At 41.8% G+C, this 27,354-nt stretch overlaps 1 protein-coding gene across 1 annotated transcript; it reads left to right on the top strand.

Moving 5' to 3' along the window:
- The first annotated feature begins 2,063 nt into the window (after positions 1–2,063).
- LOC143835469 (calcium-activated chloride channel regulator 1-like) lies at positions 2,064–26,853 on the top strand. The gene is made up of 14 exons (XM_077333112.1): positions 2,064–2,729; positions 3,483–3,623; positions 5,908–6,058; positions 7,086–7,194; positions 7,843–8,011; positions 9,799–10,020; positions 10,250–10,474; positions 12,585–12,762; positions 15,229–15,335; positions 16,011–16,241; positions 18,704–18,974; positions 20,065–20,229; positions 21,379–21,621; positions 25,516–26,853. Exons 1-14 carry the CDS (start codon positions 2,574–2,576, stop codon positions 25,911–25,913), a joined length of 2,766 nt encoding a protein of 921 aa, XP_077189227.1. The 5' UTR covers positions 2,064–2,573; the 3' UTR covers positions 25,914–26,853.
- Positions 26,854–27,354: the final 501 nt, after the last annotated feature.

Below are 27,354 nucleotides of genomic sequence, written 5' to 3'. Positions count from 1 at the left end.
CCACAGCCCTTTCCACCAACTTACCCAGGAACGCTAAGTGCGCTACCGGGCGGGAGTGTGCTGCCCTAGCCAGGCACACGCAGGGTTAGTGCAAGGGCAAGCATGGTTACCGAGTCAAGGAAGTTCAAAGCGCGTACCAGAGAGTAGTCAAAAGTCCAGTCCGGGTCTTATCAGGAATTGTTAGCTGACAAAGTCCAAAGGAAAACCGAAAGAGTTGTTGTTTATCTTTACCAATGTCAAGCTGGGAATCAGTCAAACAGAGCTTCGCCGAAGCATCGGGGAGCAGGAAACCAGTCAAGGCAACAGGTAGACATGTGCACAAGATTGCAGCCACACTGGGAAGCACTTCTGCTGTGCCTAAGAACAAGCTGAGCTGTCACACCAAGTGGCTGCACCTGGCACTCAGCCTTCCTCCGATGAATGAGCCCCACCTGAGCCCCACCTAGCCTGTTGCTGTAGTCTAAGCCGAGCACTTTGCCTGCGTGTTGCCAACGTTGTCCTCCTGCATTCCCTCCTGTGCTCTGGAGATGAGTCTGGGCTGTTCAGGGGTGTTGCTGCAGGCGGAGGTAATGCTGGTGTAGAGGGCATGGTGCTTGTCTGGCTGGGACCTGGTTGTGGCTCCCTATCGGGACTTGCCTCTCTAAGCAGCACCCTGCTGCTTTGCTCCAGCTCCTCCACTTCTTCCTCCAAGGGAGCTGGCAGAATGAGCTCAGGCAGTGGTGCAGAGGCACCATCTGGAGACGGGGCCATGACAGGTAGCTTGCAGGATCATGCGGGTCTAGAGATGGTTTCTTGAGGAGAGGGCACACCACCGCCTCCCTCAACGCCTCAGGGAACTCCCCCGACTGGAGAGAGCAGTTGACCTGAGCTGATCACCTATCCGTCCATCACTCCCCTTAAGCAGCCAAGACAGACAGGGATTGAGAGGGCAAGTGGTTGCCCTCATCCTCCCTAGCAACCTGTCCACTTTGGATAGAGAGATCCGCCTGAAGCCATCAAAGGTTTTCTCCAAAGGCGGCCAACGGGCCTCCAGTTCATTAACTGTATTAACCATGGCGGGAAGGGAGTGGCGGAGTGACAAGACTTTATCCGCAAAATGGCTCGCAAATGCCTCACAGCTGATGGTCAATTTCCTACTATTTTGGCCCTAGAGTGTGCACCCTTTTTCCAGGGCGGTAAGAGATCTAACAACCCTAAATAGTTGAGCTGGGTGAGAGCTAGCGGATGCAATTTCTGCGGCAAAGAAGTCATGTTTAGCCGCTTTCACTGCCATCTCATACGCCCTCATAAGCGTGCGATGAGATGTTCTTGTAGCCTCGTCACAAGCCTTCTGCCACTCTCGCTCTAGTCATCTCAATTCCTTCTCCCGGAGCTCCCCGATATACCAGGGTGCCCATTTGAGTCGAGGGCAGAGAGGACGTCTAGGAGCAATTTTGTCTATGGCGGCCAACAGGCGGGACTGCCAGTCCTCCACCATGTCCGCCAGCAAGATGCCGGGAGGTTTCGGGGCCTGCAGAGCATTCTGGAAACCAATTGGATCCATAAGTCTCCTTGGGCGGGCAAAAAGATACTCCCACTGCCCAACCAGTAGGACACATGCTCCTCATTTTTCACTCATTTCCATTTTACCTTTTATCCCAGAACTGTCAGAATACATGAGCTGTCTTATTGCCACCTTCATCTGCCCTATTTTCTTGGTACTATACAACCCAAAATTCCACTAGATTCTCCAGTTTAATCACAGCACTTCAGTTGATCAGCTCCCATCTGCCACTTTAGCAGGTACAAAGGGAAGGAAATTAGTAGTGCCTCTAGGAATCCAACTTGTAACCAAATACAGTATCGATTAAACTGACAAACTGAAGAATTTCCTTCAAATTTTTGTCACAAAACACATGGGTTTTCTGCATGTAAATATATTAGTATTTGCATATATAACTCTTCTTTGCTATTGTTTTTCTCAATGAGACTGGTATAACTGGTAGCAGTTTCTGGTTCTGATGTGATATGATGCTGCAGGGTTGTGCTCCACCCTTGGGGTATTTTGTTTTTCTTTTACTCTATTTTATCTTAGTTTTTCATCCTTTGTGTTTTGTTCTCTGTTTGATTTAGCCTCAAACTTGCTTGGTTTTTGGACTTTGCCTCTTTCCTTCCTCTTCTGTTTTGTAGCCTTGGTGCCAAAATCTTCACTCCCTCCCTTTTTCTGCGGGTTTGGAGCAGTGTGAAAGTTAGGTAGATAAAAAGGCTTGGAGGCAAGTTTTGATTATTAGTCTGTTGCTGTCTGTCTTGTAAATGCAGGGGTTGGTTTTGTTTTTGATTCAAAACGGTTGAGATTATGTTTTGTTTTAATTTATTTTGATTGTGTGATTTTGATGATTTTTTATTCCTATCTGGAGGGAGACATTTGAGGAGTGTGCTTTGTGTGCTCTGTGCTTGAATTCTGTTCATCTGATTATTATTATATTATTATTTTGTAAACCATTTTGGGTTGTCTTTTTCTGTCCTGGATCTATGTTGGAGCTCCTGTTATTGAGTGGTTTGGTTGTTGTTTAGTATAACTGATAGAATCAAAGATGTTAGTTAATATATGGCTTCTTGCCTTGGTGTTACAATTACTACATGGAGTGCCAGGTTCCTTGGTAAAGCTCAACAATGGTGGATTTGAAGACATTGTTATTGCAATTAATCCTCAGTTACCAGAAGATGAGAAAATTATCAGCAATTTAAAGGTAAGACTCTGGACATTTTTTCATTCTGTAACTTTTATATTAGTGACTCCAATACATTCTTATATATTAGTATAAATTCAGCTTGCATTCTATAAGCAGGGATATGCACATTCCAGGCATTCTCTTGGAAATTTTACCAAGATTAATTACATGTATAGTACAGCAGATCTATGTATCCCATTCTCTGCATGGGTTTGTCTGCTCTCTATTGGAGTACAGGCCTTTATGGTGACAGAAACTTTGTATCTTGGTTTTCAATACTGAATGTGCAAATGTCCTTATTTATTTATTTTTCTAATAATTGTATCAATGTGAGGATCATGAATAATACAAAAGAAGTATAACTATTCTGAAGTATACATGTCCCTAGCCTTTTGCGAGGCAATGTACTAGCATCCCTTTTAAAATGTATTAATAGTCCTTTCTCAAATGCCCTCAGTAAACAGGGTGTCTTAGTCAAGATAGATAACAAATTTCCTTCCTATCTAGTTCACAAATGGTTGAGTGTGTACTTCTTGTTCTATTGGAGGAAGACATGTACCTTTTTCAGATATTTCCACTGACTGAGACTTATATATTAAATTTTAGGCTAGTAAGATCAAAACGTACAGAGCTGCATAGAGGAGACTAGATCCCCCATTTCTTTTCTAGCCCTGTGCTTTTGTGGGAAGTTTGACAGAGAAAATAGCATTTCACATCATTTTTATACTTCAAACATAGCCCTTACACAACATTGCTTTCCTTTGCCACTAGGAAATGGTAAAAGAAGCATCTACTTATCTGTTCAATGCTACCAAACAAAGATTTTATTTCAAGACTGTAAAAATTGTACTTCCTTTGACATGGACAAGCAAAAGTGAATACCAAAGAGTAACCATAGAGTCCTATGAAAAGGTAAGCATGGAATATTAGTTACTAAATCCTGGCCCCCATTTGGATAGTGAAAGAAAGGAAATAAACCACAGGTCCCAACTCTAAGCAGAGTTAATCTTAGGTAAGTCTCTAATAAATGAGAGAGCAGCTTGTGGAGCACATGAACACAACAGCTAAACAGAGGCTGAGGAGTGTGAGGAAGAGCATGAGACAATCACAGAAATAAAACTTATTTAAAGCTGCTGTGTACATTCATTATTTGAGGTGAGGAAGTACAGCACATTAACCTTCTTGGTACAGGATTCTGCAGTTTCAGGGAAGGAAACCTATTTTCCCCCTCTAGGACAGTGGTTCTCAACCTAGGGGTCGGGACACCTTTGGGGGTCGAATGACCCTTTCATAGGGGACATGGCAGGGCAAGCAGCTTGGCGGGCGGGGGTGCCACCCACACAACAGCCTTGCGGGGTAGATTGAGATAGAGTGTTCATCTGTCTGGAGCAGTGAAAAAGAGCGAGATCAGCATGGTGGGACAAGAGGCAGAGCTGAACTGAGAAACCCTGAAAAAAACAATTTATATACAATCATGAACAATGAATCTTTACACCATTGGTCAGTCTCAGTTTAATTTCTGTGAAAAAACACTTGCATAATTTTATGGTTGGGGGTCACCACAGCATGAGGAACCATATTAAAGGGTTGTGGCATTACGAAGGTTGAGAACCATAGGACCACACAAGTATATTTCCCAATGACACAGCTACATTTCCCAGTGTTATTGGTACAAATGTGCACTTCCCCTACAATAGCTACCAACATATCTAGTGCATGATGTCTGCAATCTTCACACTGGGCAGGGGAGCCCATGCAATCAAAATGCCCACAGATCTCATTATCTATTTTCCTAACAATTAGATCTCCCACTACCAAGAGGGTATCCTTGGTACAAGAAAATATTAATTCATTCTTCAAGGAATTATTTCTAAGGAATGATTTCCTTCCTCAGCCTGATAACTTTCACATATTTTCTCATGGCACAGAAATTGTGGGTACATGTGATGCATGCAACTCTTGGCTTTCAGATTCCGATTTATTATTATTATATTATGGTCATAGGCCAATCATAGATAAAATTTACAGAGTCTGACATCATCGTACTGAATAAGACATATTAAATGGTATAAAATCTCATCTAATCTCTAACAAAATGTTATGGGTGCTTCTGATGACGTGTAGACCGTCTGATTGGTCCTTAAGGGGAGGGCCCTCCTCCACAAGGGCCACACAGAAGAGCTGGTGCACCATTGGGAAGTATACGAGGGCCTCTGTTTGACCCTCACTAGGAGAGCCATTCCCCACTGAGGGCCAAGAAGAGGCTCTTCCTGGCTTACCTCTGCTGCAGCCCATGCATCACCTCACTGCTGCCACAGGCAGTGAGTGGTGGCACCCTCAGCCACGAGGGCCTGCTATTCGCAGTGGGCTCCCCGCCTCTGCGGGGGGTGGGAATGCCAGTGGCCTCCAACACAACCATCCATGTTTCTGCCCGGCCTCTATGGCACTCTGGGAACACTGGTGGCATCTGCTGCAGGGGCCCATCTTTCTTGCCAGCCTCTCTGCCTCTGTGCAGGATAGGGAGTACCCGTGGAATGCTTAGTGACAAATGATATATCAAGCGCATTTTGGAAACCTGGCAACATGGAGAAAAACAATGGAGCACAGTTATCCCTGAATATAAGCTCTGTAGATGGAATGGGTAGGGACCATGTTGGTGGCTGCATTGCTCTGTATATCAAAGTGATCATAGAGTCAAAGAGGCTAGAAAAAAATAGGGGGGAAAGCCTGCCCCCTGGAATCACTGTGGGTGGAAGTACTGGGCCCTAAGTGTTTCTAAAAGGTTGCAGTATATTACCACCCTCTCCCAATCCAAATCAAGAAGTAGATCTCAAGATGAAGATGGAAATAAGAAAAATGGCCAGGTGTTTGAACTACTTTGGGGGACTTGATTGGCCAAATATGTGTTCAAGCCATATCATAGAAACAAGCTTGCTAGACATCATAAATTAATGATTGATAGGAAAGAATGATGGGGGGGGGTGATGAATTCATCTCCAGTAGCCTAAGAAGTGAGATGAGTAATTTTGCCCCTAATCACTGTAGCTTCCCAAACTGTGTGGCTATTATTATGGAGAATACAGTTAAAATCTATGGGCCTTTTTCTTCAGCAACATTATCAAAGAATATTCATATTAAATAATATACTACCATTCCCTTTCTTGGTAATTTTTCAACCTGTCCATAATTTACTCAGGCAGATGTCATAGTGGCCGAGCCTTACCTGAAACATGGAGATGATCCATATACCTTGCAATATGGTGGATGTGGAGAACAGGGACGATATATCCATTTCACATCAAACTTTCTGACAGATGACAGTTTACATAATATCTATGGACCACGAGGTATGATGTTAATTCAGCTTGTTACCTTCTATTAAAATACTAAGTAATCAAGATTAAGAAAGATAAGTAACAGGATAAGAATTATCTTGAAAAAACTATTAATGGTCTTATTTAATTTAGTAACATGCTCTGCCATGACAGGTTTGCTTAGCTTAGCAGGGGCTTCTGGAGGTGCCATTGTGCAAACAGACAAAATCAAGACTGTCCATATCTGTGCATTCCCCATTAGGGAATGCCATGTTTGATGAGGTCAGGAAGACTGCCAGTCTCTTGAAATTCCACCATCTATGCAAAACTGAATTATTCATAGAATCATAGAGTTGGAAGGGTCCATATAGGCCATCTAATCCAACCCCCTGCTCAACGCAGGATCAGCCCAAAGCATCCTAAAGCATCCAAGAAAAGTGTGTATCCAACTTTTGCTTGAAGACTGCCAGTGAGGGGGAGCTCACCACCTCCTTAGGCAGCCTATTCCACTGCTGAACTACTCTGTGAAATTTTTTTTCCTGATATCTAGCCGATAACATTGTTCAGGAGGGCCTTTTTTACACAGATAACAGGACTGTACTTTAATGAAATGATTCAGAACGATATACTTTGTTTCATATTTTGTCAATCCAATTTCTATTATATTGTTTATTGAATGTCTCATTCTATTGATGAACTTACACTGTGTAATTTCTATGTCAGTTTAAGTAAGGCATGCTTCAGTGAACTGCTCTTTTCCACACTCATGCCTTAGTCAAAGTCATTACCGGTTGACTTAAGATGTGCACAGCCAAGGCAATTTTAGTTAAAAATATCACCCTCTTATAGCTGTATCTTGCAACATTTCTTCAACTGTATATGTTTGAAAGCTACAGGAGCCCTAATACTGAAAACCTGGCTATCACAGTTCTAGCTACCCAGTTGCTGTTTTGACGATACAGTATTTTCCATTTGGGAGATTTGCAAGGAAGAGACAATCAACTGTATATTGTAAATGTAAATCATTGTGTAATACTTTGTTTTTACTGATTTTGTACAGGTAGAGTCTTGGTCCATGAGTGGGCTCATCTCAGATGGGGCGTATTTGATGAATACAACAATGATGCTCCTTTCTATACTGCTGGACAAAATGAGGTTGAAGCAACAAGGTACCAACCCAGATGTTTGGGTTGATGTGAATAATATTTGTTGCTGATCTAAAAATTAGGCAGTAGCTTGCTTTTTTAAAAAAATACTGTTCACTAGCCACACAGGTCTGAATTTGAACAACTGTTTTAGACTCTGCTCCAAGAAATTCCGCAATGGCTGGATGCCACCTATGAAATAAACTTTCAGACAACTGAGAGAAAGCATCCCTATTATATGTTATTAAAATTCTCATTTGCTGAACAGAGGCTTTTGAAAACCAAAGAAATTAGAAAGTATGGCAAAATAAGCCCAGATATATAACAAATGATAAATATCATTAAATGGTTGGCTCACAGCAGGATCTTCTGTAGATCCACTCAGTTTAAACAGTTGCATTTCCAATCTCCCACAGCCACGGGTTGATCTATTGTTTACTGACTGTATGTATTGTGGGGTTTGTTGTGTGTGTGTGTATGTGTGTTTCAGTGAAGTCTGAAAGAGCTGCAACAATTCCAGTATCTGTGTGTCCTTGACCCACGGATCCAAGACAGTGTATTAATGGAGCCACCATATCTCTGTAATATTTTTTCACCTTACATTAATATTTCATTTACCTCAATATACATCAAATAATGATATTTTCTGATATTTTCTGTTATACTGATTAGATGCTCAGTTGATGTCACTGGTCAATATGTATTCCCGACTAAAGATGGCAAAACCAGAACTTGCAAATATGATCACCGTACTCAGGTGTATGAAGCTGGATGCCAGTTTGTACCAGATAGAAAGCAAAGTACTCCAGCATCTATAATGTACATGCAAAGCCTCTCTTCAGTAAGTATGACTAATGTCAGCTGGGAAGCTGTGGGATTTACTCTGATCTAAAATTTGCACCCAAGAATTCAAGATACTGTCTATGTCCAGTTTTGATGAAGATTAGTTCAGAAGTTTGTATTCCTGTAGCCAATCAACTTTTAAAAACCAATTTACCACATTTAATCAAATTTTACTGACAATAATACCAAAATATTAACTTACAGTGTATCTCTGCCTCTCTTATTCCTTTATGCAAAGGTTCCTTCTAGTTTTTGCTCTTTTGTTTCATTCCCTATATTTATTCCTGCTTTTCTTGATAGTTCCATTCTTTGACATTTTAATTTTTCTCTTCTTTTCCACTATTGCTTTCTTCAGTTTTATCATGTCTTTAGATGTCTTTAGATTTAAGCATTCTTTTCAAGATTCAGGGTCCTTTGCACTGAAACATCTGGAGTTTGATGGCCTATTCTGGATGACAGTCTTTTCTTCTAATATCAGCATATTCTGTATCAGTGAAGGCTCCAAAATGAAGGGAAAAACTGAAGAAACCTGGAGGGAAGAGGATAATGTCCTTGGTCACTAATATGCAATAACAGCAGGTTCTTCCAAACAGCAGCAAAAATTGGTGCGCTGTGACTGATCATGCATGGCGGTGGCTGTACTAGGCTGCCGGAGGTTTCTAATGGCGAGGCAGCAAGCCCCACTGCTTCCTGTGTACCAACGGGGGAAGATTTTCCCCACCAGACATAGTCCTCACAAGCTTATTGTGTGCGCACATGAAGCCAGAGCAGAAAGATTCTGCTGCACCTCATTATGGAGGTGGAGGGTGGATGGCTTTTACTACACAAAGGTGAGAGTGAGAGTGAAAAAAAAGGCCCATTCAGCTCTGCAGTTCTGCAAAGTACCGTGGATCCAAACAGGGCATTTTGTGTCCCTATTGGGATACTGTAGGTAGGGGAGGAGCTGGGCCTGGAAGGCCTGGCTCTTGCCTGTATGCCCAAGCCCGGCTCAACATGGCCGCCAATGGCACTCATGTTACAAAAGGAATGCTGAAAAATTATTGTTTGTTTAACATAGGTCATTGGAGGCCCTAGAGTGTGGCTGGGCTTAGTCATACATCAACAGGAATCTGCCTTGCTGCCATGCGAGCGCCGATATGGATTATTCCTCACATGCGCAATTGAGTTCATGACTCAATATATGAGGCTGTACAATCTATCTGTGGTCCCCTATCCATGAGCAAGACCACTGTATACGAAGAAGAGTTTGTTCTTATATGCTGCTTTTCTCTACCCGAAGGAGACTCAAAGTGGCTTACATTCACCTTTCCTTCCCTCTCCCCACAACAGACACCCTGTGAGGTAGGTGAGGCTGAGAGAGCCCTGATATTACTGCTCAATCAAGAACAGCTTTCTCAGTGCTGTGGCAAGCCCAAGGTCACCCAGCTGGCTGCATGTGGGGGAGTGGGGAATCAAATACAGCTTGCCAGATTAGAAATCTGCACTCCTAACCACTACACCAAGCATGTGACATAATATTGAGAAAGAATGGAATTATGACTTTTATAAAGAGAGATATATTATAACATGGGAAGTAGGCCCAGGGATCAGTGGGTAAACTGGGACAGGCTGTTTAGAGTCTGTTCATACAAAGTCATGGAAACCGCATGAGCAGAATTTAAAATCTGCATAGTATCTCTGTGTGGCAAAGAATGTCCTTATTTGCCTCAACAGTAGGAACTGTTGTCAAAAACAACAGTGAGTAATAACTGATCATTCTAACCAATTCTTTTTACCTTTTTTAAGGTTACTGAGTTCTGCAACAACAGTAGCCATAATGTTAATGCAACAAATATGCATAACAAGCTGTGCAAGTACAGAAGCACGTGGGAAGTAATCACAGCATCTGAAGACTTTGTTATTTCATCTCCATTAAGTGGTCCTCCACCTGCCCCAATTTTGTCTGTGCTACAAACTCAAGATAGAGTTGTATGTTTAGTACTTGATGTTTCTGGAAGTATGGATGCAGTAAGTTATTTTCAATTTCTAAAATTAAAAGTTTATAGAGAATTAGTTAATTTTAAGATGATAGCTCTAGCATCTACAGTTTTGTCTCTTTATATCAGTTTTAATTTGCAAAATGTTAGAAATGTTGCAGCTATTTTTGCACTCTTTGGTAAGATAATTTAATACATATTTCATCCAATCACATGAATGGATTAATTTAAGATGGATATTTCCCCCCTTTCCTTTACAGAATAATCGAATTAATCGACTGAGGCAAGCTGCAGAAATATTTGTTCGTCAGATTATTGAAATGCCTTCTTGGGTTGGAATTGTCACATTCAATAATGTTGCAAAAATTGAGACTAGTCTTCAACAGATAATCAGTGACAATGTCCGGGATTCTCTTATACACCTTCTGCCTACATCAGCTGGTGGAGGAACTAGCATCTGTACAGGAGTGCAAACAGGATTTAGTGTAAGAAAGAACATTTCTCTATGATATTATTATAAACTAGTTTCAAAGCCCCTTTATAAAAAGGGGTTTTGAAAGGCGCATGAGTCCGGCAGGGAGGGAACCCCCAGCAGCCGCGCTTCGCGCGACTGCTGGGGGTTCCCTCGGGCGGCGGTCTGACGCTGCGAGAGGCGCTTTGCGCCTCTCGCCGCGTCAGACCGGCAGGGAGGGAACCCCCAGCAACTGCGCTTCGCGCGACTGCTGGGGGTTCCCTCGGGCGGCGGTCTCTCGCCGCGTCAGTCCGGGAGCAACTGTGAGCCGCGCTGCGCGCAGCTCGCAGTTGCTCAGCCTGGGAATCGGAGGGACCAATCGGCAGGCGCTTCGCGCCTGCCGATTGGTCCCTCCGATTGTCTGTCGTGAGGAAGGGTCCAACCCGGACCCTTCCTCATCACGGACAAAGCCCACCTCTAGGGGGCTTAACGAATTATTTAGTCCGTGGCGCCCGTGGCGCCACGGGCTGTTTAAAGATTATTATAAATAATAATACTTCTATGTTCAGGTATTAGGAAACCAGATCACCTTGTTTCTTGGTTGCAGTCTTCCTTTTGGTCGAGAAGTATGCCATGGAATAGAAAATATCAGTTTCCTCATTGTCAACCTTAAAGTTGTATAATTCCTCAGAAGACAAATATTTTTGTTTTCTTGATGCCCAGCTGTAATGGCATTTTCTGTGTTAACCATCACCAGTAGTCATTTCAAGTCTTCACTGTTTTCTGCCAGTGATTGTGGTGTCATTTGCATATCTCAAATTGCTAATGTTCCTTCTGCCAGTTTTTACCCTAGCTTCATGTAAATCTAATCTAGTTTTTAAATACATTCTGCATATTGATGGCAGCATAATTTCTACCATGATATTAAAACATAATTGTTCTGTATGTGGACTAGCAGACACTGGGAGTTTTGAGTCAGGACCTAGTATCATAAACTCTTAAAGAGTATTCAGTAGCCTGCAGTCCCCAGCCTACCCTCAGGCAGTAAAGGGCTTATCAGTGATAATGATAAGCCCTTTAAAGTGTTTACAACAGTGATCTGGAATGATGGTCCCAGTCTCATTGGGAGGAGTTAAGCAATCTATACCTCATATGAAGTATCTTCCTTCTTCAGGCTACTTTACATAAGATAAATTATTTAGCCAAGCATTCTCCCATAAGAGTTACAGGAGTGTTTATGCATGTTTTCTCCTTTTAATTCCCTTATCTAATGATGGAAGTAAACATGCTGTACTGTTATAACAGTGCTATCTCTTCATCTGTGAATGAGACAGGATTGAACTACTGAATCATTACTGGGACTCTTGGACAGGCCCAAGGGAACATCAGAACAACTGGATTGACTTTACAGAGAATGAAATGAATTAGATATAAACATTTTTACATCCTTTTTAGCAGAATCACAATTAAAAAAGACCTCATGTAATTTAGACTTAGTTTTAGTGTGGGGATTGGAAAGCAGCTTCCCCATACACTGGTTTTATTTAGTTCTATGGAGTAAGTGTTGTAGATCTTTATAATTCAGTTTCTGGCCCTGAGATACACCATAAGCTTTCCACTGGTTTATCTCAGAGTGTCACTTGCACATCATAAAGGTACAGCAGTACCATTTCACGCTTTCAGTAGTAAACATGATAAGCCTCTAGGATAACAACTAGGGATACCATTTTCCCACAGATGCCTTGCTGCCAGGGGCCTTGCTCATCTCAGGATTTCACAGTAATTCTCATTTATTTACATGAAGATTAATAAACCTATTTCTCAGTTTATGAATTCTCAAACCAGAGAACACAATTAAAAACTTTAATATATAATAAAAATTGAATCAGAAGCATTATTTTAGTATTATCTATGCACAATAAAAAGAAACACAGGTGGTTTAAAGCCTATATGATAAACCCAGATCCTAGGCAGGCCCTTCAAAGACGTGGTTAAGGTCAAGCCCAATCTAGCCAGATCCAAATCAGTCTTTTCAGGTCTTTCCACACTATGCGGAAGTTACTTAGGTTCACCTTAACACGTATAATGGCTTCTGTGATACTTGTTCTGTTGCTGTTAAATTTAAAATACTCTTTTCAATTCAGGTGTTTTTACAGAAGTACTCAAGTACTGATGGCTGTGAAATTGTACTGTTAACAGATGGGGAAGATTCAGCTGTAAGTTCTTGCTTTAGCGCAGTTGAAAAAAGTGGGTCAGTAATTCATACCATTGCCTTGGGACCAAGTGCTGCAAAGGAACTGGAAATGTTGGCAACTATGACAGGTACATTAAAAAATATATATAATTTGATTTCTAGACCCTTGCTCCCAGTGAACTGGCTCATAGCAGTTTACAGCATATATATAAAGCATCATACATAAAATCTTAAAATAAAATCCCCAAATTTTGCCCCAATAAAATAAACATAACAATAGAATACAATAGGACACAATAAAACAAGATGGTGGTACAATAAGTAAGTAATCAGGACATAAAAATATTACAAGGTTTATTATTTCTTTGCTACACAGTGGTGGTTGGTGCCTCCATAAGGCCCATTATGCACGGCCGCCGAAACGGTGATTTCGGGTCACATGGAAAATGCGGAGGGTGAAGACGCGAAGCACACCGGTTATGCACGGGAGGGGGCGCGATGGCGGCAAAACCCAGAGTAACCGATTATGCATGCGGCGATCCCGGCGCCACTTCTGTTTGCACCCCCATCACCCGGAAGCTGTGCTTTCTTCCGCGTTTCGCTGACGCGGTTTTTCGGCAGCATGCACCGAGGCTGCGGCCGGTTGCAGCCGGCTCCGTGCGTTATCTGTGATTTTAGTCTCCGCCATTCTACCCCGAATGTGCGTTATTCCCCCCGTGCATAATGGGTCTAAGAGAGTGACACTAGTCCCATCCAGTCTGTCAATATGTGCCCTTGACAAATTCCTCTGCCTCTTCACCCAATGCTTCTCCTATCTAGTCCATTTCCCTCCTTTCAGTAATGATGGCCCAGTGCAACCTCTGTCCTCAGAGGCAATATATACCAGATGAAAGTGACAGCCAACAGAAGGAGGCTATCACCAAAATTCTCCTGTATGCTTCTGGAAGCATCTAACTAGCTGTTGTTGGGGAAAGAATGTTGGCCTAGATAAAACCAGTGGAGATAGTTTCAGTTCTTACAAACTCAGCCTCACTCTTGTTTCCTCCATCTCAATGTGATTTCTATTTAAGTAATGGATAATATAGTTATAATCAGAGTAGCTAAAGATATTTTGAAGAAGAGCTATTTTTTGTATCCTGCTTTTCTCATACGTGAAGGACTCTCAAAGAGACTTACAATCACCTACCTTTCCTATCCCAACAACAGAAAACCTGTAAGTAGGTGAGGTTGAGAGAGCTCTGAGTGAACTATGACTGGCCCAAGGTCACCTAGATTGCTGCATGAGGAGGAGTGGGGAATAAAACTGAATTCTTCAGATTTGAGGTTAACCAGTACACTAAGACCATTTCTGCACGAGGCATTTGCCCCTGCCCAGCCTCTCATTGTTAGCGGGCTTTAATACTGCTTCCTGATAATGTCAGCAGCAACCAGGGATTGGCACAAGTTTTCATCCCTGTTTTCCTGCGATAAGGGAAAGCAGGATAATTCGCTTTTCCTTTCTTGTCGTGGCACACAATGAGGCAAAAACTGGGACAAGCCTGATGGATGAAGAAACACATGGCAATCTTGCTAGTGGTTTCCCTGCCCTTCCCTCTCAATTTCCAAAATGCCTTAAAAATGGCACAGTCTACGTTGCTACAGGAATGCAAACCAACATGCCCATGTATCAGCAAAAAATAAAATGTACCATCATGTTTTCTTCAATGTGCTCAGTAATATTGGGAGTGGCCAGCAATCTTATCTAAAACACATTCCTGTTTTGGTTTTCTGGTGGGAGGGCATGAACAGGGAAGGAGGGGCATGTTATGAAGCAGACCTCTCCCTATTAGCATGGCATCTGTGTTCTGTATTTTTCTGTATTGTGAACACACAATCCTCGGGGTACAATTACTATGGCCAGCATAAGTCCCAAGCCTATCAGAAATCTACCTAAACATGAATTAAAACCATCATAAGAAGAATCCCGAAAAGAAATCAAGAAAAATGTTTTTTTTTCTCCTCATAGCAATGCAGAAGTTTAATTTTTTTAAAAATTGATTTTGGGATATTTGGGGACAACATTTGAGTCCCCAAAACCACCACTGTGAGGGGATTGGTCGCTTATGTTAATTGTCAACCTGAGAAGTGGGGGGAAACCAGCAGGTTTTCTGTGCTTCTAGCTTCTCTGCCACCTCATCAGGAAGTAAAAATATACTGGGATAATGTGGGAGGAGTCTCCTGTCAGGAAGTTCCCAAACACACAGTTTATAGTCACACTTTTACAAGCGTTGTCTGCCTTGGTGCAGAAATGGTCCAAGCTAGCTCTCTTTAATTTCTGTTGTATCCTTTAGCTAGACTAACAAAACAATCAATGGCTGGTAGAACATACCCTAAAGTAGAACATACCCTAAAGGCCTAAAGTATTCTATATCTTTCTTCTATATAGAACATAAAAAACAAAATTTGATGTAAACAATAGTATTTGTATAGTAAACCATTTGTTTCAGGTAAAGTAACATATCTGTATATTTATTATACAATTACCATTCCAGTAATTCAAAAATAATACCAGCTTTTCTTGAAAAATTATTCTTTTTCTTCCAATTCTGTTTCAGGAGGTTTGAGATTTTCTGCTACTGATAGCGTGGATTCCAACAGTCTTATAGAAGCTTTCACTGGGATTTCTTCAAGGGATGGAAATATTTCACAGCAAGCTATTCAGGTCTGGATGGCAAGAATTCAGGAGCAAGCAGGGGCCCGCAACATGAAGTGAAGTACCATTTTAAGAGCAAATTATTCTCAACTGGGGCATCTCCAGTTAACATTCTTCGCTCCAAAATGTTTTAAAATATTTAGGATCCTGGAGTATTAATAATGCAGTGAAAGAAACCAAAACAACCAGCAGAAAATAGCACAGTAAAAATAACATAGAAAGCAGTCCTCTGCTTGTAAAAATGTTGATGGGTGATTATATTTATATGAAATCAACATTATTATTTTTGTATTGATAAAAGTTTTCTATTGTCCCATAATACTGATGATTCTTCACTGTAATTTTCTTCAATGCTTGGCAGAGATTTCACCAATCAGTAAAATGCTACTGCCATATTTTCTCTGCACTGTTTCAGTTATACTTCACAAAAGGTAATCTGTTGAACAATTCACATGTTGCTGCTAGTGGACAAGTGAGACATGAATTTTCTCTAGATTTGCGGATGAAACCTGGGGACCGAGCCTGGCCAGGACAGGGACCATTTTCCACTAGGGAACTGATCTCTGTAGTCTGGAGATGAGCTGTAATTCCATGGAGTCCTCAGGTCCCACCTGGAGGCTGGCATCCTCAGGTTTGTAGAACATTTCATAATACTAATAATAATATTTACTCATTTCTCAACAGCTTGAAAGCAAAGGTCAGAACATTGAACCCTCACAGTGGATGGATGGCATTGTATCCATTGATAAAACTGTGGGAAATGACACTTACTTCATAGTTACTTGGAGTGACAGCATATATCCTCCTGAAATATTCCTGATTGATCCAACAGGGAAAAAGTACAGTCAAACAGACTTTGTAATTGATGATACCAATCGCCATATGGCTCGATTCAAGATCAATGGAACTGCAATGGTAAAGCCAGGGCTTTTTTGAAATGTCATGTTTTAAATATTTCAGTCTCATATTTCAGTTTATCAAATCAACAAGATATCTCTCAACAACACAAATAAAATCAAGCCATACCGATTAAAACTACAGAAGTGCAAATAGCAACAGAATCTAGGAAGGAAAACCAAAACATCAGACAGATCAAGGACAGAACGGGAACTCCATCTCTCTCTGGGCAACTCAAAGAGCGCTTGTGTGCTGCCAAAGGGCAAGTCGGGCGGGAAACCAGCTCCTGTTGGTATTGCTTGCTTTCTCTCTGCAAGACCTACAGACATAGTAAGGAACCAATGTGCAGAAAATAGGCAGACCTACCTTGTGGAGCAAATGGGATAACAGATTTCCTAACAAAGTTTTCTGCAGCTAAAGTGATCACAACCAGGGTTTTATGAAGGCCCTGGAAGGATTTCCTAAATGGGTGGGAGTTAATTATGTATATATAATTAAAATTATAATATTTATTGCATGATATGACCATATATGGACATGTTGAATGCCCCCCCCCAAATGACCAATGATGGACCTGGAGGGGGTGAGAAGGGGAGGGGCCCCGGGTGGCCATGTACACAGCTATGCTTCCCAACCATATACTGCCACTTCTGGGGTTTCTTGAAGCCTGAATAATGTTTCAGGGGTTTCTCAACAGTAAAAAAAGTTGATAAAAGCTGTTCTATTTTATGCATGTAGGGAGTGGCAGCTCCACCAAGTGTGCCTCTGAGATTTCATTGAAGTAATTTGCAGTGCAATCCTAAATTGCAGCCTTCTGCCTCCATTGAGTTCAATTGACTTAGAAAGCCATAACTCTACTTAGGGTGGCATTAGTAGCAACCAGAGCCCTGGCTGAAGCAGTCTGTAATAGTTCTAATTCCTCTTCCCCCTAAACTGGGGCTATGCACTAAATCCATTCAGAAGTGTGCTGGAGTGCTGTCCAACATTACAAGTTTCAGAAGTATACTGGATTGCTATCCAAGCACCTAACAGGGGCCCATCCCACACATTGGATGATGCACTTTCAGTGTGCCTTTGCATTTTCCTGTGCATTGAAAGTGCATTATCTAGCATGTGCAGAATGGGCCTGAGTCCCTGCCAGCTCACTTGAAGTTTATCCCCACCCAGATTGTACATAAACTCCTTTAATGCTAGTGACCACTTGGGACATAGTGACCACTTGGGACCACTTGCTTAAGGTTGCTAGCAACATTCATGAAATGCTGATAGTTGTTTTCCTCCAACTTCACCTAGCTAAAGGTTTAATTTGCACATTGTAAAATTCTCATGGTTGTCATGAGGTCATTTTATCAGATGTATGCCTGGAGTTTTCTACTGAGAACTGAGTTCCTAGTGTGGTATATCATACAGAGACGCAGGAAGAAACTTTGTAAGTCTTGGAGCTTGTTGTGAACTTTAATTATTGTATTTCTTTATCATGGCACATGAATACTTCTCTCCTGGGTCACTGGCATACCACACAGTGAGGAAAGACAGATGAGTGGCCTACCACCTTGTTTTATCTGTCACAGCTGTAAAAATTCAGGGGTTGTTCTGCTATTGTTTTGTGAAGTAGACTGAGAGAGAGAACTTAATTGTGGCTTGAAATTTGCCATTTTTTCTTCTGAGAGATATTTTGTGTTCTCAGCAGCCACCTGAAATTCATAAATATAGCAGGTACAACTTTTCCTATGTTAGTCTCTCCGTGATGAAAAAATTTCACTTGCTAAAATTTTGCCTGACTGTCGTCTGCCATAAACAGAGCCCAGTGTGAGTGAGGATTTGAGATTGAGAGACAGTGACATCCATTTTCATGGAATCCATCTGTTGACAGGATTTGAACTCAGGATAATAGTGCTTTTCATTACATTAACCAAGATGAGGTCCTGTTTGTAAATCAGCTATCATGTTACAGTATTAAATGGTCAAGAAACCATTTTCAAAATAGGTTAATGTGGACCAGTCCCTTGCAACACTTACAAGATGTGGATGAACTTGCAGCAGTCTTAAGAGCCTCTTGTGGCGCAGAGTGGTAAGGCAGCCGTCTGAAAGCTTTGCCCATGAGGCTGGGAGTTCAATCCCAGCAGCCGGCTCAAGGTTGACTCAGCCTTCCATCCTTCCGAGGTCGGTAAAATGAGTACCCAGCTTGCTGGGGGGTAAACGGTAATGACTGGGGAAGGCACTGGCAAACCACCCCGTATTGAGTCTGCCATGAAAACGCTAGAGGGCATCACCCCAAGGGTCAGACATGACTCGGTGCTTGCACAGGGGATACCTTTACCTTTACCTAGTGGAAACAAGTTTTTATCCTCTAGTTCGTCCTCTTAGTGCCTTTTAAAAAACATCACCACATTCTTGTCAAACATAGTATGCCAGAAGCTGAATTTATAAAAGTAATGCCTTAGAAATTAACTATGTGATTGCAAACCTTTGATTTGCAGGCAGGAGACTGGATTTATACAATTCACAATACACATTCAGGAGCTCAAGTCCTGTCAATGACAGTTACCACTCGAGCTGCATCTCTGACTGTGCCTCCAGTGACTGTGAAGTCCTATTTGAACAAAGATACCAATAACTACCCTAATCCAATGATCATTTATGCTGAAGTGAGTCAGGGTTTTTTGCCTGTTATTGGTGCAAATGTCACAGCCATTGTTGAACCAGCATCTGGAACTGCCAGAAAGCTAGAACTTTATGACACTGGTACAGGTGAGTACACTTTGAAATATTTGTTATATCATACACTTTAGAATGTTGCTTTATGCATTTTGCGCTGTTTATGTGTAATCTTTAAGACTTTTTCATTGTCCTCTGATTTTGTAATGCTAACCCTGTTACATTGCTTTTGGAATGTCTTACGCTGTCTGATTGGATTGTTTTCACATTTTCCATTTTCCATTGAGAAAAGTGGGCTATGAATGGAGTAAGTAAATGAATATGAAGCTGTTTTATATTGAGTATACCTAATGGCATTCTATGTAACGAGAAACATTAAGTTCATGCTATTCACAGTGTCCCTTCTAGTATCACAGAGCATGGAAACTGAAAATTAAACCTGGCTTTCCTTCTTACTACAAATTATGATTTCCAAACCTTTATTTCAAGGGAAGTACTTCATTTAGTACTTCATTTCATTCCTTCAATTTATTGATAAGCTACTTCAGACAAAGATGAGTGTAAAAAAAGACACCTCCATTTTGTGAACAGACCTCCTCAAAGAAAGGAAGATGGTGGTGGGAAAGGAAACCAGGAGTGGATATTTTGAGGTGGAAAATTACATGAGCTTAGCTCTTGTACTGAAAACCCTGGCCAAATTCCTATGTTCGAGCTAACCTGCTGCTGAATTCTTGCAAAGCAGTAGTTAGGGTGATGCAGGAAGATAAAACAATTTTCCCTTTCTTAATTACTCTCCTTCTTTTCCATACTTTTTCATCCATTTTTGCCTTCCTTCATGTAATTTTTCCATGCCCCCCCTTATTTTCACTTCTTTGCCTCAAGACCTTCTCATTCCTATCCTGCTTGGTGACAGAACATATTTAAGAGTAGTATAGTCACAAATTTTTGTTAATATTATGAACAAAAGGCACTGTGATTGCTGGGCTCTGTGCATTGCACTGGTTCTGCTGGGATTCCAACTGCCTCTTGCTTAGACAATGACTCTCTGCTGTCGAGCTGGCATTGCCACAGTGGCATAGGGTTCTCTGCCCACCCTGTGATTTATCGTTATTATTGTTTTTTTATATAATAAACAATAAGATTTTTGATTTGAATAATAATTATTAAGATTTACTGTATTAAGGTGCTGATATTCTCAAGCATGACGGAATCTATTCAAGATATTTCGCATCTTTCAATGGAGATGGAAGATACAACATTAAAATACGTGTCCAAGGGAAAGACAAGACTGTCAGACGTGTCCGGAGATATAGTCAAGCTTTGTATGTTCCAGGATATGTAGAAAATGGTAATAATTAATTATGAAATAACATTGTTTATGCAAAATGTATATGAATGGGTGTATTTTCTAGAAATGTGAAACACATGTCTCTATGAAAACATAAACTTCTCTCTGTCTATGCTTTGCCAAATTCTGAAACCATGGCTATTACAAAGTATGGAATAGTGTGGAGTGCCAATCTGCTAAGAAGAATACATGTGATTAGACTTGCTTGCAAAGAATGCTTTTCATGTGCACACATCAGAGCTGCCCGTTAGAACACCACAGGGAAGAGGTTGCCATATGGTTTGATTACCTCCATTTGTCTTTACTGAGAACTTGTTATATGCTTGGATCTACCAGAAATTTCCACAGGCAGAAGGTGTTCTCATCCATGGAACATGAATTTCTCCCTTCCAGATCTCACTATGGCCCTATATCACTTCCTGAAATGCTGCTCCTGGTGGACAAGTGACCTGCAGGCATAAGTGGTGGGGGATCAGAGCTCAGTAGCAGGAGGGAGAAAATGGCTGAAGTTGCCCTCCCTTTGCCCTCAAAGCTTCTCTGTGGGGTCTAGACTACAATGTGGAGTAGTGATTTTAGTGCATTTTAGTAATAATGAAAAGAAAACAAAGATGAATCATGAGAAGGCAACCAAGAGGTAATACTAAACTCACAAATTAAAAATGCATGGCTTTGCCTATAGGATTATATTATACTAAAACAAGCACACAAGAAAGCACAGTTTGGAGTAAAAGGTGGTCAAAAGTCAAATATTAATTGTAGGGATTAGGGTGCAGGACTGGAATGTAAGAGGTCAATGTACCACATTCTTAGTCTGCCACGAGTTTAGGCCATTCACACTCAATCAACCTAACCTACCTCACTTTGTTGTTATAAGAATACAATGCAGGATGGGAGGGGAACAGTGCTTACTCTCCTGAGCTCCTTGGAAAAATACTAAGATGTTGAAAAATATAACTAAATAAACAAAAATTAAAGGAGATAAGAGAGTCGAGAGATAATATATATAACAGGTGAGAGAGTTAAAGATTAAAAAGGGAAACAATTAGAATTTTTGTGTCCTATTACATTCAGAGACCTTGTGTGCAAAAGCAAATAAAGGTGATCAGATTAAGGAGATAAAACACATATCTTTTGGCCTGTTTTTGATAGGTGTAGTAAAAATGAATACACCAAGACCTGAAGTCAGTGAGGATGAAATCCAGCCAGATCTTGGAAATTTCAGCAGGATTGCATCAGGTGGTTCCTTTATACTGGCAGGAGCACCTCCAAGCAGTTCAAGTCTTTCAGACGTCTTTCCACCCTGCAAAATCACTGATCTTGAAGCACACTTAGAAGATGATGAATTCCTTTTGTCCTGGACAGCTCCTGGGAATGACTATGATAATGGAAAAGGTATGAAATTTTACTTTAAGCAGAGGGCTTTGATAAGTTGCCAAAATCATGCCTAGAGATCTGGAGGGCCTGGTGCAAATTAAACTATTTGGATCCCCCCTTCCCCATTTCTATTTGTCCATCCCCTGAATGAATCCAGCCTCACCACCTCCACCCACCCCGCAGTCTCTCAGTCAGCCAAGCCACTGTTGTACTCTGATAAAGGCAGGGTTAGCAGGTAAGTATTGCATCTGACACAATGTGGCTTTTGTGTAGGCACACCCTGGGGTAGGCTTGTCATGGAAAACATTTCAAGGGCTTTATGTAGGCTTGTCAAAACATTTCAAGGGCTTTATGTAGGCTTGTCAAAACATTTCAAGGGCTTTATGTAGGCTTGTCATGGAAAACATTTCAAGGGCTTTCTAGAGGGCTAGGATTTTGGCTTTCCCACCAAAATCATGACACATGGGAGAAAGAAAGCTACTCTCTCAGTTCCCTTTTTTGTTACCACAGAGAGAAGATCTCTATCACTGTTCTGTTTTCCTTGTTCATGAGGCTGAGGAGACTTTTTTTCCCTTAGAATAATAATCTAATAATCACTGTCATGAGGAATAAAACTATGTCTAAAGAAGAAACACTTCTATTTTTCAACTTTGTTGTTATGGCTAAAAAGGGTCCTCTTTAGCAGCTGTCCCTAACCCCCGGTCGGGAGACTGGTACCGGTCCATGGATCAGTCAGTACCAGGTTGTATTCAAGGAAAAGGGTGTGGACTAACTTCCCCCTCATTGGCCCGATGACAGCAGCATTGATCTAAAGCCTGAGGCACTGCTACTATTAAGACGATTGTATTCCTTTGTCCAAACCAGAGTGAGAAGCATTGCAGGATCTCCTAGAGAAAAACCTACAGCAAAGCTTCATCCACCCTTCCATGTCCCTGACTTCAGTGCCCATTCTCTTTGATCTGGAGTCACCCTACCTTTCCCCTGCGATATCCTGGAGTGGATATAACCCTTGATATTTGAAAAAATGGCATAAGCGTGCAGCTGTCTGCTTCTCCCAAAATAACTTGTTGCTGCCTCGTGGCTCCAAGTTGTAACAAGGCAGTCTGTTCCTGATTTGCTGGGGGCCAGTTCAAAGAATTCCTAGTTCCTGGTTGCAAGGTTGATTTTTTTAAAAGGTTTAAGGTGACTGTGCTCCAGAATCCACACTTCTCACAGCAGAGATTTGCCTCATTCTGTGAGAGGCTGCTTTCGTCTTGTCTCTGCTTGTCTCGGCTACCCCTCCCCCTGCTCGCCTGCTCACAGCCTCGTGCAGATGGATTTCTGTTTCAAGTTGGGGGGGGGAGGAAGCACAAAGACTTGGGTTCAAATTGATCTGAATTCAGCATGAGAGAAAGCAGAAAAAAAGCTCCGAGGAGATTCAGTTCAGGTGTACCCTAGTTTTCTTTTATTTTGGTTTTAGTGTTTCCAGCACTGAACAAACTCACAGAGATCAGATAGTGACTGGATGGGACAGGGTTTTGGAGGGGAAATTAACCTCGATATGAGGAAGGGAGGCATCCTGTCATAGAGGCCTGGGTTATTTGATATTGCCCAGCCCTGTTCAGGGCCCTGTCCTGTTTTGTTCCTTTGCTGCCAGGGACTCCCTGTTATTTGGGAATTACCATCTAATGTATTGACAAGAAAAATCCATTTTTCCCTCTGGGCTATTGCTGGGCATAAACCTGCAGTGTTTTCACTCCTGCTGATAACTTTGGTTGTTTTGGTCATCTCTTTCTACTCACTGGGGCTTTCCGCACCGGGATCCTTGTAGCAAATTGTTTGCTGAACGAAAAATCGCCATTTAAAATAGTGGAATTCGTCATTATGCATACCTGACTTTGTAGTGGAATCCAGTTGCGTTTCCATCGTTTCCCACAAGCTTCCGGTCTCAGCAAAAATCGCTAGAAAGAAGCGCTATTGCCGAGCTCGTCCCGCCCCTGGCCGTCAAGCAGCCAATGGGCAGCCGTTAGCATGCTCCCAAACAGCCCCTTTCCCTTTAAGAAAGGTTTTTTTTTTTTAAACACACCCATTGCAACGAATATGTGTTGATTCGTTGCAACGGAGAGACCCATCAGCTGGCAGGTGTGTTTGAGCTGTCGTTTCATCGTTGCCACGCTCCCCCCAAGTGAAAAAAAAAATCCCCCCCCCCTCACGGGCCCAATTTTCGGCCGAAAACAGTGTAAAAAATGAAGGGAAAATACATCAGCAAACGGGCTTCTCTGTTGTTTGTGCTTAGTGACTAAACAGCTCTGGGGAGGGACTGAAGCCGGGGAAGCCTCTAAACAGGCTTGCTGGTGGGTTGAACTTCGCTCGCTCGGAGAAAAAAAAATGGCGATCGCTTCGCCGGAAGATCAGAGGAGAGAGCCAGGGGGAGGGACTTTGTAGAAACCACAACAATGGTAACACACAGAACTTTCCCGCTAGTGTTGCAGATTGGTTGCAGGAGTGTAGCGCTTTCCGGAGGGTGAATCCACTTTTGGGGATTTCCCTGAAAGCGCTACAAGGAAGCGCTTTTTGCGGATCGGTTTCAGGTGTGTGGCAGATTGTCAACGACGTTGTGCATAATGGCAAATCAGTAGCGTTTTCAATTGGCAACCATTGTGCGATTTTGAAGGCGTGCGAAAAGCCCCACTGTATCAGTAGTGTCAGTTTTTTTGGGTTAGCGACCACCGCTCCTTAACTCCCAAATTTTGTACCTCTAGGTGGGAAAAAGTGTGTACTGAGGCTGCAGTAGGGTTTATACCTTGTGTCTTCTGCTTTGGTTATATTTGGGCCATTGGTTAAGACTCAGACATTAAAGTTTGTTCTTCTCTACTATCTCTATCAGGGATATTTATTGGGAGAAAGTCTTTCCTCCAATATGACTCATAAGGGTTGCACAAAATATCTTTCTCAATCTTCTTTCTGCTGTTTTCTTTTTCTTCCTTCTGCCAAAACTGAAGCCTTTCCTTGCAACATTTCAAGCAGGGTTGTTACTATGGATTCTAACCTTAAGTCTACTCATTTTTGAAAATTCACAGTGTTATGGTGTCTAGCACCCTTCCCAGAATCTCAAGCCTGGGATTCTCTCTCAGCTTCTTATATCTTACAACACTAGCCTAATGACATTATTTCTGACTCCTAACAACAGATGTGAATTTTCTTGACTGTTCTGTCTACTAAGGACTTACTTTGTTTAGGTCATTCAGTCCCTGAGAAGAACTTGTATACTATCTCACAGAACCCATCCTTGTGAGTTGGCATATGATATCAAACTCTGTCCTGGGTACATGAATGTTTAGCATCCTTTACCGATCTTGATCCTCTTTTTCAAGGCCCTGTTTGTTTTCCCCACCACATTCCTGCATGGGATTTTGACTGAAACATCTATAGAGCAGCCCTTGCTCCTGTATAAACACCATATGATGAATAGTATAGCAAGCTAAGTGAATGTTGAAAACGCAGTCCTTCTTGGTCTCTAGTTTCACAAACTCCTCCTTCAGTAAGTTTCCCAACGTGGGACTGTTCAGAAGCCAACAATGAAAACAGAGTTGCACTAACTAACTGTTGTTCATTAAATGGTCTTCTGTGTAAGTACATACTCCTCCTCCCTTCTTCACTTTGAACTCTCTGGAACCTTCACCTCTTGAGTTAGTCAATGGTGGTACAGAGAGAACTGAGGGAGTAGCAGCCTCCTCCCACTTGTCATGGTTTCATTAGAACATTCTCAGGGGGAAGAGGCTACTCCTAGAAAGCTCTGGATTGTTTTCCTGGGAAACATGCAGTAAATTTGAAACCCACTGATAAAGAGTATTATTTTATTCTTATAATTTAGTCCTTGACATAAAATATAACTTTCTAATGCTTATGTGTCATTTATGTTTTCTTTTGCAGCAGAAAGATATGAAATAAAAATGAGTGAAAATCCTTTGGAATTAAGAGATACCTTTCATACAGCCACTTCTGTGAACACAACTGGTCTGACAACTGATTTTGCAGGAGTCAAGCAATCCTTTCAATTTAAGCCAGAAAACTTCACAAAAGAAAATAGCACCACCATCTACTTTGCAATCTGTGGCATTGATGGCAGCAACAATGTTGGAGAAGTATCCAACATAGCAAGGGCAGTTATAATTGTTTCCACTTTTCCTACCACCCCCCCTAGTAATGATATCACAGCCACCATAAGAGTGATCATAGTATGTGGATCTGTAGTTGTTATTTGTGCTATTACAAGTATAATAATTTTTGTTTTAAAAAAACAAAAATACAAAAATTCTGGGCCAGTGTAATAACTGTAATTTCTAATTTAGAAATAGAAATTCTGTGCAGGATCCTGCCACCCCTGCGTAGAAAGCCTGTTATATTTGCTCATGGTCCCCTCCCCTGCTGCAGCTCTCTTGGATCCCTGGAATGATCACTCCTGGGGTTCACTCCCAGGGCTGCAGGATCCACACAAAGAAACAACTGTGTTGGTTGGCAGGCTGCAGTGAGGAGGAACAAGATGATGAATCTGCCTCCTCCCCTTTGCAGAGCTCTGCATGAGGAAGAGGCAGGAGAAGCAATTTCCTCAACTCCTTGAGTCACTGACTCCACCCTTGCCAAGCCACATGGCTGTGCAGACCTGTGAGCCCTGTGACTGATTGCTGCAGGGGCTAGGAAGAGCTGCACCAGCAGACAGGGATGCAGAACTACACCTAAATCATGCAGTGAAGTTCTAACTAAAGGTGCAAAGAGAGATTTACACTCTGTTGTTTTAGTGCCTATATGTTAATCCTATCTTAGCCTGTGTCATGTCATGATAAAAGATTCTACATAGTAAAACACACAATATTCTCACTAGCAGAAGGGGCACCTGACTTTTATTTCTTCCTTCCTGATTCCCCCATGCTGTTCCTGAGAGCCTCTCCGCTCCCCCCAACAGGACTGGTTCCAATCCTGCAAGTACTTGATCATATATGTATTTTCTTCTTACACACTTGTAAATAAAGAATCAATATGTGCACTGCATGTTCAGAAATGGTGTCTTACATCCAAATCATTTTTTCTGAAAACTGCCAAACTATTTTTTCTGAAAACACACCACCCATGCAATGACAAGATCTGTAAGGGAGAACTTAATGTGAGCTCTGACATTACTGTTATGGATGTATACAGAAATTTCACATTGGTTCAGCTCATTTTGTCCACTTAAACTGTTTTTCGGGTTATTAAACATTGTTTTTGTGTTCAGTGGCATTGTATCTGTTTGATATTTGTTCTAGCTTAAGAGGAAGCACCTTTCCACCTATAACTTTATTGTCTTCTAGCATACTAGGGTGAAACTGGACAATTTCAGGGTAAAACTAGCTTGTGTTCCAGAGATCCTAGGCAAGGTGACTAACTGTAGCTATGACTGCTTGCAAAAATTATTCCCTTGCTGAGCAGCTCCTGCCTTGATGCCCCCACTGCCTAGCTGCTGGGTGGTGCCATTCTCACTCTGGGGGAGTTGAAAGGCAGCAGACAGAGGGGCAACAAGTCAAGCAAGGATACACTGGTGTTTGGACAACTCTATTCTTTTAGTCCAGGCCAGCATTTTAGGCTGCCCTGGTCAAATCCAGGACTTAGTTTGGGCAGGATCAGGGAGGAAGGAACAGAAGAAAAGTCTGTGGCAACTTTATGACCAACATAGTTTTATTCCGAATATATATTTTTGTGTGCCTGCAGAGCTCCAGACAGAGAAAGAAGTGGACA

The sequence above is a fragment of the Paroedura picta genome, chromosome 4 (genome assembly GCF_049243985.1).
Source record: "Paroedura picta isolate Pp20150507F chromosome 4, Ppicta_v3.0, whole genome shotgun sequence".
NCBI classification, from domain to species: Eukaryota; Metazoa; Chordata; class Lepidosauria; order Squamata; family Gekkonidae; genus Paroedura; species Paroedura picta.
This window is presented reverse-complemented; position numbering and strand designations above follow the sequence as displayed.

Coding starts and splice junctions, on each gene's coding strand:
- LOC143835469 (XM_077333112.1), top strand. CDS start 2,574: ATGTTAGTTAATATATGGCTTCTTGCCTTGGTGTTACAATTACTACAT. Junction 6,059..7,085: donor TAATATCTATGGACCACGAG/GTATGATGTTAA, acceptor GATTTTGTACAG/GTAGAGTCTTGGTCCATGAG. Junction 8,012..9,798: donor ACATGCAAAGCCTCTCTTCA/GTAAGTATGACT, acceptor ACCTTTTTTAAG/GTTACTGAGTTCTGCAACAA.